This window comes from Rutidosis leptorrhynchoides, chromosome 3, assembly GCF_046630445.1.
Source record: "Rutidosis leptorrhynchoides isolate AG116_Rl617_1_P2 chromosome 3, CSIRO_AGI_Rlap_v1, whole genome shotgun sequence".
Classification (NCBI taxonomy): Eukaryota; Viridiplantae; Streptophyta; class Magnoliopsida; order Asterales; family Asteraceae; genus Rutidosis; species Rutidosis leptorrhynchoides.
In genome coordinates, this window is record NC_092335.1 from 263,604,942 (window position 1) to 263,627,601 (window position 22,660).

The 22,660-nt window shown below is 37.0% G+C and overlaps 2 protein-coding genes across 2 annotated transcripts; one reads left to right on the forward strand and one right to left on the reverse strand.

Moving 5' to 3' along the window:
- Nucleotides 1-2,072: 2,072 nt before the first annotated feature.
- LOC139900975 (stem-specific protein TSJT1-like) lies at nt 2,073-4,516 on the forward strand. The gene is made up of 4 exons (XM_071883718.1): nt 2,073-2,269; nt 3,190-3,430; nt 3,505-3,625; nt 4,326-4,516. The coding sequence occupies exons 1-4, from the start codon at nt 2,073-2,075 to the stop codon at nt 4,514-4,516; spliced, it is 750 nt and encodes a 249-aa protein (XP_071739819.1).
- A 1,140-nt stretch (nt 4,517-5,656) lies between these two features.
- LOC139897385 (aspartic proteinase Asp1) lies at nt 5,657-9,194 on the reverse strand. The gene is made up of 8 exons (XM_071880082.1): nt 8,962-9,194; nt 8,468-8,585; nt 8,107-8,327; nt 7,480-7,704; nt 6,925-7,063; nt 6,529-6,729; nt 6,346-6,418; nt 5,657-5,933 (listed from the first exon to the last, which is right to left on the reverse strand). Exons 1-8 carry the CDS (start codon nt 9,129-9,131, stop codon nt 5,827-5,829), a joined length of 1,254 nt encoding a protein of 417 aa, XP_071736183.1. The 5' UTR covers nt 9,132-9,194; the 3' UTR covers nt 5,657-5,826.
- Nucleotides 9,195-22,660: the final 13,466 nt, after the last annotated feature.

Here is a 22,660-nt window from a genome sequence, read left to right on the forward strand (position 1 = left end):
GTAGTGTTGGATAATAAGGTGTTTGTTGTTGAGATTGTTGTTGGTTCGGGATGTATGGATATTGTTGAGCTTGTTATTGGTTCATAACCGTTGGGAGCGGCCAAACTGGATTTAAAGATTACATATTAGCCGTGAAAGGTATGGGATTACGGATTACCTAACCTGTACAATAAGGGTTTGATATTCAATTTTTTTTTAATTATGTGCATATTATGAGAAAAACCGAACAAGCTAACAACCCGAACCGAATCGGAACTGAGCATACACGAGGAGTTTTGGTATGGTCCATGATCCTTAATATTCAAGTTTTTTGATTCTCGATACGAGACGGACCGAACTTTAAAAAAAAAAACAATCGGACCGGACTGAATGCAGGGGCGAACCTAGTATATGCACAGTGTAAGAAAGGATGTACTCTCTCCTTTGGGGAGGTTTAAATGTAGGTGGTGGAAAATTAGATTCAAAAAAGGCCTGTCAAAGAAAAAGATTTTGTTTACTTTTGAATAATATTTTTACTTAAATAGGCGATCAAGAATAAAATCTTTCAATATACGTACTAACCAAAAAACGGGTGTGTTTTGTTTACTTTTCAATAATATTTTTACATAAATAGGCGATCAAGAATAAAATCTTTCAATATACGTATAAACCAAAAAACGATATAAAGGAAAGTATTATGAATCTAAGAATGACATATGAAAAATAACTCGTATTTTTTTTTTTTTAGGTTGCACTTTATTTTTATAATAAAGTCACATTTTTCTTTAGTTAACAAATAAATAAATTTTCATAATTAATTTGAGCTTCAATTAATTTGGGTTTCATTTGTCATAATTAATTAAATAGCAATTAAACGAGATACATAATACAACGCTATTTTTAGGTTTATGATAGTTAATATGGAAAAAAAAATTTAAAAAATATTTGACAATGTATATAGTTAGCTTTATGTTAAAAGTTATCGATCATAAATTATGTCATAACTCTAATTTGAAGGATATTTTTACTATCTTTTGTTCAATCTGAAAATTAATTCGGATTTTATTTATGACAATCAATTTAGTTAATACTATAAAAAATATTATCCGTCACCACAACGCCCAGAAAAAATATCGATCATATATTTTATAAAATACTTTTTAAACCATTTTCAAAATATCGTTTTTTCTATTTATCATTTTATTTTTACATTTGACAATTAATTTTATTTTAATTTATGACACTTAATTTACTAAATGCAAAAATAAAAAAAGAATATTACCTCGCCGCAACACGAGGGTTCCTCCACTAATTAATACTAAAATGAGAAATCAATGATATTTAGTAGTTATTTTTTGTAAGTAGACAATTATTTAGGACTTTCAGTGTACTTTGTTTTTGTAACAAAGAATCATCTCCTATGAACGAGTATATTGGCTCCTCATAGCAGGTAAACCACGAACATCGAGAACTCAGACGTCACCTTTATGCCAGGTAAAACACCATCACTGTAAATCTCTAATTAGACTCAAGACAACGTTGTCAAGGATTAACCCACACTTTGCAATGGTTAATCAAATAATTTATTATCGAGTTAGTGATATTTTGACCCCAACTACCGTAAGTTTGATCACAACGGTCTACGGGTAAGTTAATTTTTTATTTTTTTTAATCGGGGAGAGCGAATAATTATATTCAAATATATGCAACTTAACCCAATTATGCTCTCAACGTTTTCAATTCTTCCCTAATCATTATACTAGTGAAGTTTGAATTGAAACCTCCTACCCATGATACACAACCCTTACTGTCCGTAACTTCGTAAGAGAAAAACCAAAACATCTAAGAAAGTACCTAAAGTTTTGGACAAGAATTTTACCTAGTGTAGTGACTTTTCAAAGAACTTTCTATCTTTGGAAACATCTCTTTCTTCTCCCTCAAATGATGTGTATACCTATAAATAACCGAAAACAAAAAACAAACATCTCGAGACCATCCAATGTTCCTATTTTTGTGTTTAGTTTGCTTATAAAATACACATATGATTAGTTAAAGTTGTTGGTTGACAACAAACAAGAGAGAAAGATAGAAAGATGTTGGGAGTATTCAAGAATGGATTGGTGAGTCCACCAAAGGAGTTAAACAGCCCTAACCCAAACCAATCAACCAATCAATCTCCACTTGAAGCCTTCTTGTCATCTCATCAAAATAATGCTTCTTCCATTTCATTGGGAAATGATGCTTCATTGGCCTTTGCTCATTCTTCTAAGACCCTTTTGGCCACACAAAGGTAATATACATGTTTTTCTATACATACATATATTCAAGAAATACATAAATTCAAGCAAGAATACATACATACATATGAAAATTTCTCAGCCTTCTTTAAATCCATCTGAGGGGCATGAATTACAATGTATCATATATAATGCACGTTCGTTGTTTATTCCGTTCATAAACTCAAATTTGGTTCAATTCCAATATGCCCATACTTTTCAATCATAACTTTGATGATAAATATCAGTCTGGTAGAGGTACACGTTAACTGTATCAGAAGGCACTTAAATTCACATGAACATTACTTTTTGTTACATAAATAACAGGATAAGAGTTACTATGCATGCGATTTGTTTGAATCTTAGGGCTCATTTTCTATTTCTTATTAAGTTTCGTTGTCTGAATGAACATATAAGATGTATGTGAGGAATATGTGATTGTTAAATAATAATTGTCCGTGTGCTGAATAACCGTATGAATATTTGAAATTAGGAAATTAACCCTCTATCTAGGGTAGTTAAAAGAACTAATACTAATAAATTTTAATATTTCATGACCTAAATGTAAATTCACATTTATTTAAATTTTAATCATTCAACGCGTCTTATTTAATAAGTAAAAAAACAAACGCTCCTTAATGACTCTCTATATTAAGTTTAATTCTATTAAGCCCATTAAGTCAAAATGAAACAATAAAACATGATAGTAAGAGTACCAAAATCATGTTTTCTCTTAAGTGAGCCAGACAAAAGGTCTATTTCCATGGAGCAATTTGGACGTAAATCAGGTTTTCATTATTTTTCTTTATACATTTAATCCTAACTAGTGTTATTTTTTTTTTTGATCAAATGAATCCTTAGTCTTCTTTTGTGTAACTGCATTATTCCTTTTCTATAAAGCCTTTTAACCTTGCGTAAATTGTATCTTGTATAGGTTGTTTTCTAGCGTAGACGACATATACTGCATATTCTTGGGGAACTTAAACAACTTATGCGCTCTTAACAAGCAATATGGGCTAAGCAAGGGAACAAATGAGTCCATGTTTGTGATCCAAGCCTACAAGACCCTTCGAGACCGAGGCCCATATCCAGCCCATTCAGTCCTCAAGGACCTTGAAGGAAGTTTTGGTTTTGTAGTCTTTGACTCAAAGGCTAAAACCGTCTTCATTTCACTTGTAAGTTTGTTTTTCAAAATCAGATACGTACATATATAATTTGTCGTATTTTTTCTAACTTTTTAGTTGAACAGGGGAATGATGGAAGAGTGACTCTTTTTTGGGGAATAGCTGCAGACGGATCTGTCGTGATTTCTGATAATTTGGAGGTTATAAAGTCTGCTTGTTCCAAGTCTTTTGCTCCCTTCCCAACTGGTATATATATGCATGCTGTTATTATGTCTTTTATTTGTTTGCACTATATTCAATTATTCATAGGCATACTACTTGTAAATAGATCAACTGTTTCTTATATATACTAGCTAGCTTCTAAACTTAAAACATACTGATTTTCCGTTCTTTTAGATTGCACAATTTGTAATAAAAAAAACACCTCAATTCGTATACAAGTTTCTTAAGTAATTTGTGATGCATAGAAGGTACTGTTACATTCATTCACTTGTACTACATGCCTTAAATGTAGGCCATAAGATTGAATCAACATGACCATTTTCTCATTAGCCAATATAAGAAACATAAAGGATGGTGATGTATCCCGTAATCTTTACGATTTTGATTTTACATATTTCAACACACTTGCAATGGATAGCTAGCAGTTTCTACTATTTCAAAAAAAATAAAATAAAAAAAGGAAAAAAATTGCTAACAAGAAACAATTAGGCTTAGATAAGTAGCATTAACTTTATTTGTAATGTGTTAATAGGGATGACTTGTATATCAAAATCTAGATGTATATCTTGTAGCAAAATAGAATAGATAAACGGATACCTACCCAAGAAGGGGATTTTTCTGTTCAGACTACCTGGGAATGGGAGTATTTTTACTAGGATGAATAGCTTAATGGTTATCTAGATGTTATAGTGCTGATATAACCATGAAAATGGATGGAATGTAGGTTGCTTGTACCATACAGGAGGAGAGTTGATAAATTTTGAGCATCCAAAGCACAAAATGAAAGCAATTGCAAGGGTTGACAGTGAGGGTGCAATGTGTGGGTCCACTTTCAAAGTTGATCTCTTTGCAAAGACCAAAAGTATGCCAAGGGTTGGAAGTCATGCTAACTGGGCTTGGAGCCAAGAGGCTTGATCATCAAATAATTTTTATTTTTTTTTAAGTTTTACTTGATTTAATAATTAGGAGTTTCCATTAAGTTCATAATTTGAGATGTTACCGATCTTTTGTTATCATAATGCAATCAATTAACAAGATTTGGACTAAATTATATACAGTATTCTTTTTTCATGTTTGCTCATTAAGTCTCTCCTATATAGGTTCATCTTTTGAGTCACTTTATGTTTGTTTAGAACAACACCTATATACTATACATAGAATAACCATACCATTTGTTCTATCATAGTCATTATTCGATTCACTTAAGATATGTATTTCAGACTTTCAAATAATTCGAATTTGGATTGGAATTTGGAATTAGTATTTTGTTGATATTTATATTCTAGTTATTGATATATTAATTTGATTAAGATTTTTCATTGATATGCTCATTGGTGTTATACCACATTCATTTAAGAATTTGGATAACATGTGTTTTCACCTTTAAAACAAGCATAACGTAGAAGAACCATATAACCGATGACAGTTAGAGAGTATAAGAAGATAACTCTAACAAAAAGTTACAACAAATTTCACGGAAAATATTCATTTGCATCATTAATCAGAGAATAAATCTCAGCCTTTGGATCAATATAATTAATGACTAGGATTAAAAACGCAGCACAATCACATATGATTGGCTAGGATTAAAAACACGGGACAATCACATGTGATTGTAAGATCCAATCAAATGTGATTGTAAGATCTCAAGCAAAATTAAGGATTCAAATGAATAATTCACTAAATTTCACTTAAAGTTGGTTAGACGAGAAAAGTTAACTATAAACTTCAACTTATTGTGCTAAAATCCTAAGAAAAGGACATGGTAGAATGTAACACACAACAATGGGTTCTGAGGTCATCACAAGCGGACAACCTTAGTTCGATGAACGACTAAACATAAACAAAATATGATTATATAAGAAACTATGGAATTTCAAAATATGGAATCTTACTCATTTCCCTCGGTTGCACGCGTCACCATGTAAGCAAAAAAGCTACATGTTCATGTCATCGATCCACTTTGCTCATCAATTTGGAACCGAGCCGCTAGTATACAAAATATGTGCGTTGTACTCTTATTTTATTTAAGATACAAGTAAACTAAAGTTTGTATCACAGAGGAGCTTATATGTTTAAATCTTACTCATGAATTAGGGTTTTTCTTAATAATCTTGTAGAGATCTATACAAACTACTTATCGTTCTGGGTATGCCCTTTTACATCTTTATATAATATAATCTAGTAGAATTGACAATTCATTTACTTACAACCTGTTTCTGCAATCAAATGCTCATTGTATCGGACCTTGGGCGCTCACAGTTTGATGGAATCCATCCTATTGTTTGTTTTTCATTGTCGTATATCACCATTTTGTCTTGCATCGATATATCTACAGAACCCAAAACAGAATGTTAACATGTGTCTTGAAACTAAGTACACTTCTTTAGATGATTACAGTTCATTCGGTTTGATATCATATGCAACTAGGAAGCATAATCATTTCTTTAAGGTGTAGCAAAATTGGTGGGTCAGGTGACATGCCAAAATGGGCAATTCTTTAGTATTACCTTTGTGTCCATCATTTAAAAGAGTTACAAAAATGATTTATGCAGATATTTTTATTGGATTTGACCCATCAACTCTCTTGAATTAAACCATAATCCCGATTTATATGCAAATGGGTTGAAATTGATACCTCTAGTTTTTTTGTTTTTTTTTTTGGCTACCTCTAGTATTATTCATTATGTCGATGTTACCATAAATCTAAAGGTTTAATGATGCTGTATGTATACAAATCATACCTCCGATTATGTTGAAATTCTGAAGCCCAACTTCGGTGCCATTAAGAATTCCCAAACATACACTCCCTTTCGCCTGCGGACATAGTACACACATCCATAATATCTCTCATTGGTAAGCTTCGATATTTATTTATTTACTCGAACGGTTTTTTGTTCATGAAAACGGGGATTAATAGAACTTACTGAGATTAGAAGATATCCTTCGAGGGGAATTTCGTACTGAGTTTTAGATCTCCAACCAGTAGAAAAGCTCAATGCCAAAGGCTTGAAGTACTTCTTTACGTCTTTCATGCTTCTGAAGGGTGTTCTTCCTTTCCAGCAAAAGGGTAGAGTTTCGTCATCTAGTGCCTCTTGTATAGGCTTTCCACTCAATTCTTTTGTTACCTATGATTACTATATTTGTTAGTCAACTAATATCAAGATATTTAATAGGGTAAATTGTTTTAGAAAATTCAAGATCCTCCATAAGTCTGTTGAGCTTGAATACCGATGTCAGTAATCAAATGAAATCTAAATTTAAATACCCGAATATTCAATTGAAGAATTATCAATCACTGAAATAGACATAGATTTATTTACCAGATAAAGTAAGCCTTCATAAGCCTTTGAACTTAGGTATGTGTATGAGCTTCCACTGTCGAATATTACCAGCAGATTCTTAAGCCCAGTTGCTTTCCCTCCATAAACGATTTCTCCATACCCAGGTGAATAGTGCTTCCTGAAACCAAAAACGCATTAAGTTTCCACAAAGATTCAACATTTATCAACATTTAAGTTTATATAAGAGGTGGCAATTTCTACTTATCAACTATCTCAATTGGGTTAATTAAAGGTCTACTGAAAAAGGTCTACAGGGAAAAGGAGTCAAAACAGCTGGAAAGATGTCTACCCAAAGTGTAATTTGAATGCATACATCCTATCCAAATTTCTGTTTCTGATTATCATTAAATGAAGATGATTTTTGTAATTATGTTTTAACCAAATCGAATACTTTTAGTATACGGAACAAAAAAAGTTTTAAGGGTCCAGCCCAATCTGAGTAGCCAATTTCAACCCAAACCTACTCTGACATTTAATTACCCGTGCCAAACCACCCATCTTGCCACCTTTAGGTAGTACTTCCTTGATTATTACCTATAATCGCGTGACATTGGGATTGACGTCACACGTGAAGGATCATAGATATCGTCTCCAAAAAAGAGAAAACCGCCTCCACGACTGCTGAAACAGTGGCCAACAACATTTCGGATCAAACCCTGGCTGTGAAGTTGTGAAACAATGCCCGTTTTACCCTTCCCTAGTCCAAGAACTCCATCAAGAGGCTGATAAGATGGACCCGGAATCTGATCATATCCGCACCTGTCAACAACAGAGCATAATTCTTTGTAACTAACTAACTTACTGTGACAGTTGCCAAATAACTTTTAGCAGTTTCATTAGATTTCGATCCATTTACAGGGTTGATCGGAGCAATGTATTATATCTAACAGATATGTAATAGTCAGCTAAAAAGAAACTGGTAAGATTGGTTAGAAGTCGCCCACAGATTTTGCACAAAATCGCCTAAAAAGTTTTCTTGGATCAAATAAGATTATTGTAGGACTTACATAAATCAAAGTTAAAATTCTGGGCAAAATTTGATTCAGCTAAACCCGATTTGACCTAACCCATTTCAATAAGTACCAAATATTATATATTTGACTTGTTACATGGCCCGCCCAACCCACCCATTTTTCCACCTCTAGAATTAGTGTTACAAACCCAATGGCGAGACGAGGAGTGATTCGAACTCCAGTGGTAAGATTAAGAAGCGATACATCGTTTATGAGGACACCGAGAGACGAGCCACCATCAGCATACTCAACCTCATAATCACACTGACCCGGGTCATCGCATCTATGGTCTCCTGGATGTAAGGACGCACAAAGCGGATCTTTACAAGGCACCAGGTCATTGTTTGGTCTATAATAAGGATGAGGCGCCTATGATAACACAGACACAAACCATAAACAAAACGAAATCATAACGCACAAAGTTTTCTTTATGGTTTTTGATGTAATACATGATCATGATGATTATGCATGAATGAAAAAGAATAACTGATTATACCATGAACAACAACCTGAGTGCAATGTACACAAGGGGCATCACACTGTAGCCACGTTAGATCGCTACCCGTATCAGGATCCACAAAATAAGGCCGTGGAGGATGCCCTATGTTTATCTGAGCATAATAATACCTGTTTTCAACCATAATTCACATTCATCAGTACAAACTTATGAAAGTATGCGCGGAGTTGTGATTTTCGATTACGCATTATCATCTAAAACATTTACATTAAAATCGTATTCAGTTCAAACTGCAGTTGCAGGCAAGATGCTTACAGCTAACAGCAAACATAATTTTTTCACAGTTATATATCCATTTATTACTCACAACTACCTAAAACTAACACAACTGCCTAATTAACAACCAACTAATTAATATGAACAAACAACTACAATCACCAGATTGATCAAGTTCTTGTGAAAAGAATAAGAGAAAATATACATATAATTAATTATAATAATAATTTGTGCAACTGTAAATGAGTTGAATATAACAGGTAAACGTACCCTTGAGGATAAACATTGCCGTACAGAGGAAGTACAACGGACGAACAGATTGAATTACTGGACGTCGGCCATTTCCACCATTTTTGCCGGCGATCATCGGAGGCAGACATTGGAGACACGGTCAATATCAAAACCACAAGGCTCAATATCATGATTACCCCTGCCTTCATAATGTGTGTATATTGGGTTGGTAGAAACAGAGAAGGGTATAACAGTAATAAAGTAAATTTTTTATTTTGGACTTATTTAGTAAAAAGTTTTGTGGCGTTTTTATTTTTAGTGAATATATATAGAGTAAAAATAGAGGAAGCAAGAGGAGGACAGGAGGGAGATACCTTGATTGATGCCTATGCTACATAGATACATACGTAAATAGTACAATTATCACTAGTCCTTAATTTTCCGTATTAATACATTTTAATAAAGAGACTTTCTCTATTGTTGAATTCTTTCACTCTGAATAAATAAATAAATGAATTCTCTTCATTATAGGATAGAGGAATGATTATTGTGTACATTTCACCTTCCCTATACCCGACGCATGTGAGATTAGATTTTTTGTTGTTGTTGTTGTTGTTGTTGTTTAAAGTATTATACTTTATAACATAACAATGTGAGAAGAAATGCCTAAGGCTTGGAGATTTGCTCGTGAATACATTGAGTGCATAGGTGTTACAAAAATGAATCACAACAAGTTGAAGAAATAAGCATTCAATGTTTTCCCTATTCTAGACGAAAGAGCAACGATCTAGTTTTTAACTTAAGCATCAGTAGAAGTTATTGTGCTTGTTTCGACCTTTCGTGTGAAGGTTTTTGTAGTACTTGGTACATTTTATACAAGCGAAAAGCAACGCGTGAGGGTGATAATGTGTTGGTTTCGTACTTAAAGGCTTCTATGAACGACAAGTCTAGCTCGTCGTCTTTGCATGACTTGTCATGATGATGATATGGATTTCGGTAATGCGAGGGAAAGATTGCGGAGTGGGTATTTCTTCTTCGGCTACATGTATAAATGACAGGACCCCCAACGTAGTTTCTTTCATGTTAGAAAATCGGTAGGGTAAAATAATCCGGCGGGAGACGGTGAATAACAATTTAGGGAAGGTTGATCCTTACGTAGTAACCGTCTTAGTTTATTAGTTAGTTGTGTATTCGTTGCCATTTTCATAGTCATATTAGGTTTGACATGTGTGGTATATTTGTTGTTGTGTCTTTATAGTTCGAGGTGGTTTTTTGTTTGTTGTTATTTGTTTTGACGGGTGAGGATATGTTATAGACAGTTTGCTCGTTAGTTTTTTTTTTTTTTTTTGTAACTTTTTAGGTGTGAGCCTCGTCACAGTCCTCGGCTTTGTACTTTCAGGTTTGAACGTTTTTTTTTTTTTTAAATGTCCGTTTTCATACAAATATTCGTATTTTTAGCAAATAAATAAATTATGTTTGAATGGATGTAAATTAATGGTGTACTGATGGCTTCTTTCATCTTTCAATTTATAAAATTAGTAGATTAGTAGAATTCTGTAGTCACTATCACTAAGTACGGTATGTATATCACGACGTTTTCGTAGAATTTCTTGTAAACAAAGGCATGAAATGGCATCGCTTTATACATCATACTTCTTTTCTTTCTAGATGGGTTTTTATCTTGATTCAATTTACTTCGTATTTTCTTTTTTCCAACTTTAACTTACTTAATCTGTCTTCTCTCTTTATCTATTAAAAAAATCCACTTGACAAATTCTAATGAGTTTCCAAACTTTTTATTTCATCCCTTAATACATCCGATATGTACCTATACTCGAACTTTAAATTTGAAAATACAATATCACCCATTCACCCCTAAGCAATTTTTTTTTTTAACCACAATTTTATTAAAATAAATTAAGAAGCAAGAAGCTAGTCAATTACATGAACATTACAAAGGATTATTAATCTAAGTCGCCCAATTTTAGTGATCAAGCATGAATTGGATCTAGGGGGTTCGATCTACACTTGTCAATAAAGATGGGGGATTTAAGGGTCTTTTGAGTTTAACTCTCTCGCCTGGATTACCGTGAATAACTTTAATAAGAAATGATGATCTCAGAAAGGGTGGTTAAACGTAGACCCACCATCATCGGCCTAACCGGTAAGTGATGGCTCTGCGGGTGCTAGGCTTTATTGTTAAAAGAACGTTACCTTTGATTGCACTAAGCTTTAAGCTGTTGAAATATTCCGATAAGTCGGGTACGAATGTTGTACAATTCTGGTACGGCGGGTTGAAGTATGAAAAAACGATATCTTGTGCCAGATGTGTGTGTGAAATATGCAGATGATAAGAATGAATTCACCTAGGGTTTAGTGCCATATTTATAGTTGAATCCTTTTGTCTTTTAGTGTCACGCAATGGGACAAGGGGACATCCTTTTTGCGAGGTTGTACTATTCGGTCAGAAAAGCTGATAAAGCTGTACTGCAGCGCGATCGTGTGCCTCCACTAATGTCCAGCTGTCATACTTTGGCATAACATAATCGTGCATACTCTTTGTGCGCAAGGGTCATGAAGCGCTAGACGTTATATATGCGCAAGAAGTATACTTGTATTATTGCTTCAAGGAAACTTGGTGGTTAATCGTTAAATAGGCACGTGTCGGCCACGTGTGATGCACACGCATGGGATGATCAAGCATGCGTATCATCAAGTCCCCACAGTTCGATTTTATGTGCAAGCTTTGCGCATGATGTCGAACTCAACTTTAGCGCAACTCTCTTCCGCCATAAATATGATGTGACATGTATCTGTCACCTCATTTAATTATCTCGTAGTTAATCCTGTCAGACGTCGACACGTGTGCGGTCCATATTTCTTCTGCCATAAGCGCAGACCATAAATGTGTAGTTTCGTTTTTCTTCTCTTCACTTCCTTTTTCTTTCTGTATTTTGTATTTTGTGTCTTTAGTCAATGTCTATTTCTGGCGCGAATGTGGATTACTATAATGTTGGAAACATCTGGTCTGCGCTTATTCCGAATTTTGTGTGCAACCTGATGAGTTGGTATCCTCCTATAAAGGAGCTGGACCCCATTCTACCGTCTTGACGAGACAGAGCAAATCGTGCTAGGGGTGGTCAGTATTTGGTTTGAGACCGTGGAACCCGAAAACCAAACCGAAACCAAACCGGAAAAAAATCAAACCGAATTTGAAAAATGGTTTTCGGATCGAGTCAAACCGAAACCGAATTTGAATTCGATTTTCGGTTTTGAAAATTCTGAATTCGGTTTAACCGAAAACCGAATTCAAAATTTTTATATATTTAATTTGTACATTTATGTCTTAATGTCATGATAATTTGGTATCCAATTAATAAAATATGTTCATACTCATATGACGATTTGGTAGCTCGCATTATAATTATGTTACTCAAATTATAATGTTTTTCTTCTTAATAACAGAAGTTGTAAAAGTCATAATTAAGCTGTAAATATTAATAAATCATCGAATTCTTGATAATTTAATAGTACGTCATTGTTTTAGGATATAAATAACTAAGACATCGATAACGCCACAATTAAACTACCATCGTTCTCAGTTTTTTTATAATATTCGGTTTTAACTGAAAACCGAACCGAATCCGAATTCGAATTCGGTTTTCGGTTCGGTTCGGTTTTAACTTTGAATTCGGTTTTCGGTTCGGTTTTCGGTTTTTCCCAAAAAAAATTCAAAACCGAATACACCGAACCGAATAAACCGAATAAACCGAACAAACCGAAAACCGAACCGATGAACACCCCTAAATCGTGCCCCTTCTGACAGAGTCATGATTTATAATTTGGTGATGGAGCGAGGGAATGTTCGTATGCCTCTGACCAACTTTTATATGCTTGTGCTTTCCCATTTTAACATGGAGCGAGGGAATGTTCGTATGCCTCTGTCATCTTACTTTGTTTCAAATGTGGTGTAACACGCATGACTTCAACTGTCAATTTATTCAGAAACATCTTTAGTTACCAGCGCCTTGATCAGGGCTGGTATTCTTTTCAAGACAAACAAGGTTTCACCGGAGGCCCCCAGTTCAAAACTCCTGCATCATGGAAATAAGACTTTCTTTTTGTGAAGAATTCTTTTATCCCCTCTGCATGCTCCAATGTTGGCACATTGTGCTACCAGTTTGATGATGAGCTAAACTAGGTGCCACCTCTTAGCTCTTCCGAGCGTCAGATGCTCACAAATGTGTTGGACAAATGCTTCCTTTGCGCATCTATGGTCACAATACCTTGTATGCTGGTGGGATTTCCCGCTACTGGCCTCATACCAATGCTCGCCCGATGTTTGAGCGCAATCTGCAAGGTATGTTCTCCCATATACATTTTAAGTATTTTTTGTCAAGTTTTTAGTGATGCATATGTCCTAATTCTTCATACAGAGATACCTTTGGCAGAGTATTTGAAGCTTGCGAGTTTGATAAATGCATCATCGAACCATGTGCCGTTGTCCAAATGTTCGACGCCTACGCGAGGTAAAGGTATATATCGGGACTCCCAGTCATCACGCAAAAGGAAAGCGTCGCTTGAGAGGAGCGAACGTGTAACATCCCGCCTTTTTCCGTTTATTTTTCCTTTATACTATTTCAAACTCCGTTATATGTTTATAACATCTCCCGTTAATACGCGTTTCAAAATATCTTGTGTAGGTAATTTAACGCACCCGATTCAAAGTTGAGGGACTAGTTTTGCCAAGAGGCCAAAGATTTGACTAGGTCAACTAGTCAAACCTTCAACCTCATCCACTCATCATTTTCTCATTTTCTTTTCTCTTTTCTTCTCCTACTTTCACATTTTCTTTCAATTCACCACATCAAGGAATCATCATCCATTTAATTTCTAGCAAGCTTCAATTCAAACAAAATACATATTTGGAATCCTTGCAACATCCTCTTCGATTCCATACCGATTTCATCAATTTTGGGTAACTTTCTAAAATCACTAATTTTATGTGTTCTTGAGATTTTTGAGTTAAAAGGTTGTTGATTAGTGTCTATGGCTCAAGTCTAGTATGATTATGTGATTTGTATGCTTGTTCTTGTTATTTTGATGTAACTAGTTCATATTGAAAGATAACATGCTTAACCTTGAGATTTGAGTGTTTATATGTTGTTAGATGCTAAGACTTCATGTTTTAATTATGCTCCTAGTGTTACTAGCTTTATTTTGATGTAAAGTTTGATTAAGGAAACCTCCTAAACTTGATTATGAAATTTGGTGAATTTAGTTTAGGGTTTGATGAACTTGAAATGAATCTTAGATGCGTTGAATGATTGCCATGTTGTTTTGTTTGCGTTTAGTTGTATTGTATGCTTGATTATCTTCAAAACGGCGTATTACACATGTGCATTAATTTCCCGAATCATAATATGGCATTTATGAACTTGGAGTAATAAATGATGAGCATTAATGGTGATTTTGATATGAGTTTGTTTGGTTTTGATTGAGTAAATGCGTTTAGTTATTCTCCTTGTCAAATTACCTTTCTAATGATATATGATATGCGTTTTAAGTGTTTTCGGTGCATGAGATGTGTTAAATTGTATTTTGGTTCGTGACTTGGACCATTTTTCTGCAAACTGCATGTTTCCCAGGTATTGCGCGCCGCGCATATACCCGCGCGCCGCGCAGAATTAGAAATCCCAGATGTTTGCCTTCGTGGTTAAGTTCTGACCAGGATTTACACTTGGGTGCGCGCCGCGCAACCCATAGCGCGCCGCGCATACTGCCCAGCTCATTTTGTCTTTGTTTTTCATGTCACAAAAATGTTTCCCGCTTTACTATAACCCCGTTTACCATGAAACTTGACTATTATGCTCGTATATGACTTCTCATCATGAGAAAATTGTCGGACACCCGACCCGACCCCGTTGACTTTGACTTTGACCAAGTTTGACATTTAGTCAAACTTAACCAAACGATTATACAATCGTTCTAACATGCTTAACTACTTGTGTCGTGCATGAAACTTGACAAATTGATCCACGTGCTATATTAATCGAGTCGTAACGAGCCATAGGACTAATTGAACATCTTTGACCCTTCGTGACTATCGTTATTGATACAACCTATTTGTTTAGGTCAAGACTAGCATTGTTTCTTGCACGTTTACTTGTCGAAGTACTTTTTGGTTCGTGCATACAAGGTGAGATCATAGTCCCACTTTTACTCTTTTTGAACTTACTTTTGGGATGAGAAAACATAAACGTTCTTTTAAACTACGTGAACACAAGTACAGGGAAAACAAACATTCTACATACGAGTTTGAACACAAATCCTCAATTCGATTATCATTAGTTACATCAGATGGTGTAAGCGAGAACTTATGTTATATGGCCATATGGGTTTGACAAACCCTCACTTCGGACGGTTCGCTACCGTCTACGGGTGAAATATATTTTCGGGAAACAGTGTATGTTCTAACACTATTATTACGGGGTTCAACGGACGGAATGTTAAGCTTTGATAATTGAGTGCTCGTGAATATTAACTTTTAGAATGTACTATGACTTTATCGATGTTGCAAATCTTGTGGTTCAACTTACTATTACTCACTTACTTATTTAAACCTATGATTTCACCAACGTTTTCGTTGACAGATTCTCTATGTTTTTCTCAGGTCCTTGAACTTAGGTGATACATGCTTCCGCTCATACTTTTTGATACTTGCATTGGATGTCGAGTATACTTGCATACGTGGAGCGTCTTTTTGGCTATTTTAAACTATGTCGCACGTGTTTCATATGAACAATAACTTTTGTTATGTACTTGTCTTGGGAATTACTTTTGTAAACATTGAAACATCCTTTATGAAATGTATGCGACATATTTTCGGTCAAACTTTGTTATAAATACTTATAACCATGTAATGGGACCATACGTAGACGACGCCGTCACTTGACGATTTGTCGGGGTCGCTACAAGTGGTATCAGAGCCTTGGTTGTAGGGATTTAAAGTTCATTAGTGTCAACCCCGAGTCATAGGGTACATTGGTGAGTCTAGACTACAACCGGCATATAGACTTGACATAGGAATTACCTGACTACTTGTGCATTTATACTCGAACTCTCTTACTCATATCTACTCTTATTCTATCTTACTCTTGCGTTGTATGATTTAATTGACACGCCACCTTGACTATATGTAGTAATGTCGAATGCACATATGAATTAGGGTAATATAATTTCCGGGATTATATTACGGTGACTCATATGAACATTCCGACATTATGACATAAAGAATTTAAGGCGAGTCAAGGATAATTTTTCTCTCTATCTTTATTTCATATCACGGTTAGTATTATTTAGAATACTAACCAACAGTATTCTGGTGTTTTGAAGGAACAATGGCTCGTCGACGCGCCCCTCCCGAAACTCCCGAACAAGCTTTGCAACGCATGATAGCCACCGCCATGGATGCGGCCATGGCCGGTCACTCGTCCAACAACAACAATAATAATAACAACAACAACAACCAAGGAGCCGGTAACTCTAGCGAAGGGTGCTCCTACAAAGCTTTCATGGGGTGCAAACCTCACACTTATGATGGAACCGGGGGACCGGTTGTGCTTACTCGTTGGTTTGAACAAACCGAGGCCGTCTTTAGCATAAGCGGTTGTCGGGATCAAGACAAGGTCAAATACTCCACCCACACTTTCTCCGGGGTTGCTCTAACATGGTGGAACACCTATGTTCAATCGGTGGGTACCGATGAAGCTCATGCCCTCTCTTGGGCCGATCTAAGGGAAAAGATGATTGTTGAATATTTTCCGCGCGAAGAAACCCGGAAGCTTGAGGAAGAACTAAGAGCTTTGAAAGCGGTCGGAAACGATCTTAAAGCTTATAATCAACGCTTCGCCGAACTATCCTTGATGTGTCCTAATCTTGTTAACCCCGAATCTCAAAGGATTGAGCTCTACATGCTCGGTCTTCCAAAAAGCATCAAACAAGGGGTGATGTCATCCAAACCCACTACTCATCAAGCCGCTATGAACATGGCTCGCCAACTAATTGAAACGGTTGACGAAATCGTAGTGCCGGCTCCTAAGGCCAAGGACAAGTCGGGTGGCAACAAAAGGAAATGGGAAGCCACTCCATCAACCAACTACAACAACAACACCTTCACCAAAAAGCCTTTCAACAACGACGGCAAGAAGGGTTATGTCGGAAACGTACCTTTTTGCAACAAATGCCACAAGCATCATCACGGCGAATGTAACAAGCTAGTTTGTCACCGTTGCCAAGGTGTTGGTCATAGGGCCAACAATTGCACAAGCGCCGCCCCCGTTGCTCGAAAGGGGCCCAATCCTCCAAAAACGGTCACTTGTTATGAATGTGGCCAAACGGGCCATTATAAGAACGAATGCCCGAAGAAGAAAGCCAACCCCAACAACCGAGGCCGAGCCTTTAACATCAACACCGAGGAAGCCCGAGATGACAACGAACTAGTCACGGGTACGTTTCTTCTCAACAACACTTATGTTACTTGCTTATTCGATTCGGGTGCCGATAAATGTTTTGTGTCTAAGACTTTGGCTCCTACCCTTTGCACTCCACCACACCCTTTAGATACTACTTATTCCATCGAAGTGGCCGACGAAAAACTCTTAAGTGCCGACACATATTACCGGGGGTGTACTTTGAACATTTTGGGTAAGGAATTTGAAATTGACTTGATACCCATGGAATTAGGGAGTTTTGATGTAATAATCGGTATGAATTGGATGGTCAAAAATAAATCTCACATTCTTTGCGACCTTCACGCAATCCGAATTCCTATCGAGAACGGTGAACCATTGATTGTCTATGGCGACAAAAATTGCACCGGACTCAATCTCGTTTCGTGCCTTAAAGTTCGAAAGCTACTTCGCAAGGGTTGTTTCGCAATTCTTGCTCACATTAAGAAAGTCGAGGCCGATGAGAAGCGCATCGATGATGTGCCAATTGTTAGTGACTTTTCCGATGTATTTCCCGACGAATTACCGGGTCTTCCACCTCATCGACCGGTTGAATTTCAAATCGATCTTATTCCGGGAGCCGCACCCGTAGCACGTGCGCCATATAGACTCGCTCCATCCGAATTACAAGAATTGCAAAGTCAAATCCAAGAGTTACTCGACCGTGGTTTCATTCAACCTAGCCATTCACCATGGGGCGCTCCGATTTTGTTCGTCGAGAAGAAAGACGGATCCCTACGAATGTGCATTGATTATCGTGAACTAAACAAATTGACGGTTAAGAACCGATATCCTCTTCCTCGCATCGATGATCTTTTTGATCAACTACAAGGTTCTCGTGTATATTCAAAAATCGATCTCCGTTCGGGTTATCATCAACTAAGGGTTAAGGGGGAAGATGTCTCCAAAACCGCTTTCCGGACTCGTTATGGTCGTTATGAATTCCTTGTCATGCCTTTCGGTCTCACTAATGCACCGGCGGTGTTCATGGATCTCATGAACAGCGTGTGCAAACCTTACCTCGACAAATTCGTTATCGTGTTCATTGACGATATTTTGGTCTATTCTAAAAGCGAAGAGGAACACAAAGAACATCTCCGACTCGTGCTTGAACTCTTGAGAAAAGAACAACTCTATGCCAAGTTCTCCAAGTGTGAATTTTGGTTGAAGGAAGTTCAATTCCTCGGTCACGTTGTAAGTGATCAAGGCATTAAAGTCGATCCCGCAAAAATCGAAGCCATTAGTAAATGGGAGACTCCTACTACTCCTACTCAAATTCGTCAATTCTTAAGTCTCGCCGGATACTATCGTAAATTCATCAAGGATTTCTCCTTAATCGCTCGCCCTCTAACCGCGTTAACTCACAAGGAACGAAAATTCGTTTGGACATCCGAACAAGAAACCGCTTTCCAAATCTTGAAAACTAAGCTAACCACCGCTCCTATCTTGTCACTTCCCGAAGGCAATGATGATTTTGTTGTATATTGTGATGCCTCGAAAAACGGTTATGGGTGTGTACTAATGCAACGAAAGAAAGTCATTGCTTATGCCTCTCGACAACTCAAAGTCCACGAACGAAACTACACGACACATGATCTTGAACTCGGTGCCGTCATCTTTGCACTTAAGTTATGGAGACATCATCTTCTTGGTACCAAAAGTACTATCTTTACCGATCACAAAAGTCTCCAACACATCTTCGATCAAAAGCAACTAAACATGAGACAACGAAGGTGGATTGAAACCTTGAACGATTATAATTGCGAGCTTCGTTACCACCCCGGGAAGGCAAATGTAGTGGCCGATGCCTTAATTCGAAAGGAAAGAACGGTACCTCTTCGCGTCCGAGCATTAAACATCACCATCCACTCCAACCTTAATAGCCAAATTCGGGTAGCTCAAGAGGAGGCTCTTAAAGACAACCACATCGGGCGTGAACTTTTAAACATTCTCGTCTCTCGATTCGAAGTTAAGAAGAACGGACTTCGATATTACGCCGGAAGAATTTGGGTGCCTAGATACGGTGATTTACGAAACCTCATCCTAGACGAAGCCCACAAATCACGATACTCGATTCATCCCGGCGCCAATAAGATGTACCATGACCTTAAAGAACAATATTGGTGGCCGAACATCAAAAAGGAAGTTGCTAGATACGTTGCCAAATGTTTGACTTGCGCTAAAGTCAAAGCCGAACACCAAAGACCGTCTGGGTTACTTCAACAACCCGAGATCCCGCAATGGAAGTGGGAAAGGATCACGATGGATTTTATCACCAAACTACCGAAAACGTCGGGCGGTTATGATACAATTTGGGTCATTGTTGACCGTCTCACCAAATCCGCGCACTTTCTCGCCATGAAAGAAACCGACAAAATGGAGAAACTTGCACGACTTTACATTAAAGAGATTGTAGCCCGACACGGAGTACCGTTATCGATTATCTCCGACCGAGATGGTCGTTTCGTTTCTAGATTTTGGCGTACGTTACAAGAAGCGTTGGGAACGCGTTTGGACATGAGCACCGCATATCATCCCCAAACCGATGGGCAAAGTGAACGTACAATACAAACCTTAGAGGATATGTTACGAGCCTGCGTTGTTGATTTTGGAAAAGCTTGGGACAATCACTTACCTCTCGCCGAATTCTCTTACAACAATAGTTATCACGCGAGTATTAAGGCCGCACCTTTTGAAGCGTTATATGGTCGAAAATGTCGCTCTCCTCTTTGTTGCGCCGAAGTGGGTGACGTGCAAATTTCCGGGCCCGAACTCATTCACGAAACCACCGAGAAGATTCTTCAAATCCGAGATAGGCTTCGGACGGCCCGGAGTCGCCAAAAATGCTATACCGACAAAAGACGCAAAGACCTCGAATTTCAAGTCGGTGACCGCGTCATGTTAAAAGTCGCACCTTGGAAAGGCGTCATCCGTTTTGGGAAACGTGGGAAACTAAATCCACGGTATGTTGGTCCTTTCGAAATCTTAGAGCGTGTTGGGACCGTTGCGTATCGTTTGGATCTTCCGCCTCAACTAAGCTCCGTCCATCCTACCTTTCATGTATCTAACTTGAAGAAATGTCTTGCCGAGCCCGATATCGTCGTCCCTCTCGAGGAACTCACTATTGATGACAAACTCCACTTTGTGGAGGAACCGGTTGAAATTGTGGACTACGTCGAGAAGGAATTAAAACAAAGCCGGATCCCGATTGTTAAGGTTCGTTGGAACGCCAAAAGGGGACCCGAGTTTACTTGGGAAAGAGAAGATCAAATGCGAAAGAAACACCCTCATCTATTCCCGGTTCCGGAATCGTCGGATTCCGAGGAGGAAACAACGATTACTACGCCTGCTTAAATTTCGGGACGAAATTTCTTTTAAGGTGTAGGTAATGTAACATCCCGTCTTTTTCCGTTTATTTTTCCTTTATACTATTTCAAACTCCGTTATATGTTTATAACATCTCCCGTTAATACGCGTTTCAAAATATCTTGTGTAGGTAATTTAACGCACCCGATTCAAAGTTGAGGGACTAGTTTTGCCAAGAGGCTAAAGATTTGACTAGGTCAACTAGTCAAACCTTCAACCTCATCCACTCATCATTTTCTCATTTTCTTTTCTCTTTTCTTCTCCTACTTTCACATTTTCTTTCAATTCACCACATCAAGGAATCATCATCCATTTAATTTCTAGCAAGCTTCAATTCAAACAAAATACATATTTGGAATCCTTGCAACATCCTCTTCGATTCCATACCGATTTCATCAATTTTGGGTAACTTTCTAAAATCACTAATTTTATGTGTTCTTGAGATTTTTGAGTTAAAAGGTTGTTGATTAGTGTCTATGGCTCAAGTCTAGTATGATTATGTGATTTGTATGCTTGTTCTTGTTATTTTGATGTAACTAGTTCATATTGAAAGATAACATGCTTAACCTTGAGATTTGAGTGTTTATATGTTGTTAGATGCTAAGACTTCATGTTTTAATTATGCTCCTAGTGTTACTAGCTTTATTTTGATGTAAAGTTTGATTAAGGAAACCTCCTAAACTTGATTATGAAATTTGGTGAATTTAGTTTAGGGTTTGATGAACTTGAAATGAATCTTAGATGCATTGAATGATTGCCATGTTGTTTTGTTTGCGTTTAGTTGTATTGTATGCTTGATTATCTTCAAAACGGCGTATTACACATGTGCATTAATTTCCCGAATCATAATATGGCATTTATAAACTTGGAGTAATAAATGATGAGCATTAATGGTGATTTTGATATGAGTTTGTTTGGTTTTGATTGAGTAAATGTGTTTAGTTATTCTCCTTGTCAAATTTCCTTTCTAATGATATATGATATGCGTTTTAAGTGTTTTCGGTGCATGAGATGTGTTAAATTGTATTTTGGTTCGTGACTTGGACCATTTTTCTGCAAACTGCATGTTTCCCAGGTATTGCGCGCCTACCCGCGCGCCGCGCAGAATTAGAAATCCCAGATGTTTGCCTTCGTGGTTAAGTTCTGACCAGGATTTACACTTGGGTGCGCGCCGCGCAACCCATAGCGCGCCGCGCATACTGCCCAGCTCATTTTGTCTTTGTTTTTCATGTCACAAAAATGTTTCCCGCTTTACTATAACCCCGTTTACCATGAAACTTGACTATTATGCTCGTATATGACTTCTCATCATGAGAAAATTGTCGGACACCCGACCCGACCCCGTTGACTTTGACTTTGACCAAGTTTGACTTTTAGTCAAACTTAACCAAACGATTATACAATCGTTCTAACATGCTTAACTACTTGTGTCGTGCATGAAACTTGACAAATTGATCCACGTGCTATATTAATCGAGTCGTAACGAGCCATAGGACTAATTGAACATCTTTGACCCTTCGTGACTATCGTTATTGATACAACCTATTTGTTTAGGTCAAGACTAGCATTGTTTCTTGCACGTTTACTTGTCGAAGTACTTTTTGGTTCGTGCATACAAGGTGAGATCATAGTCCCACTTTTACTCTTTTTGAACTTACTTTTGGGATGAGAAAACATAAACGTTCTTTTAAACTACGTGAACACAAGTACAGGGAAAACAAACATTCTACATACGAGTTTGAACACAAATCCTCAATTCGATTATCATTAGTTACATCAGATGGTGTAAGCGAGAACTTATGTTATATGGCCATATGGGTTTGACAAACCCTCACTTCGGACGGTTCGCTACCGTCTACGGG

What these genes read in the sequence shown, in the direction of transcription:
- LOC139897385 (XM_071880082.1), bottom strand. Translation starts at nt 9,131, where the DNA reads ATGAAGGCAGGGGTAATCATGATATTGAGCCTTGTGGTTTTGATATTG. An exon ending in CCAATGTCACGCGATTATAG is followed by an intron (nt 7,064 to 7,479) that starts GTAATAATCAAG and finishes TTTTGGTTTCAG; the next exon opens with GAAGCACTATTCACCTGGGT. An exon ending in AAGGATATCTTCTAATCTCA is followed by an intron (nt 6,419 to 6,528) that starts GTAAGTTCTATT and finishes CTATGTCCGCAG; the next exon opens with GCGAAAGGGAGTGTATGTTT.
- LOC139900975 (XM_071883718.1), top strand. Translation starts at nt 2,073, where the DNA reads ATGTTGGGAGTATTCAAGAATGGATTGGTGAGTCCACCAAAGGAGTTA. An exon ending in ACCCTTTTGGCCACACAAAG is followed by an intron (nt 2,270 to 3,189) that starts GTAATATACATG and finishes TATCTTGTATAG; the next exon opens with GTTGTTTTCTAGCGTAGACG. An exon ending in AAACCGTCTTCATTTCACTT is followed by an intron (nt 3,431 to 3,504) that starts GTAAGTTTGTTT and finishes TTAGTTGAACAG; the next exon opens with GGGAATGATGGAAGAGTGAC.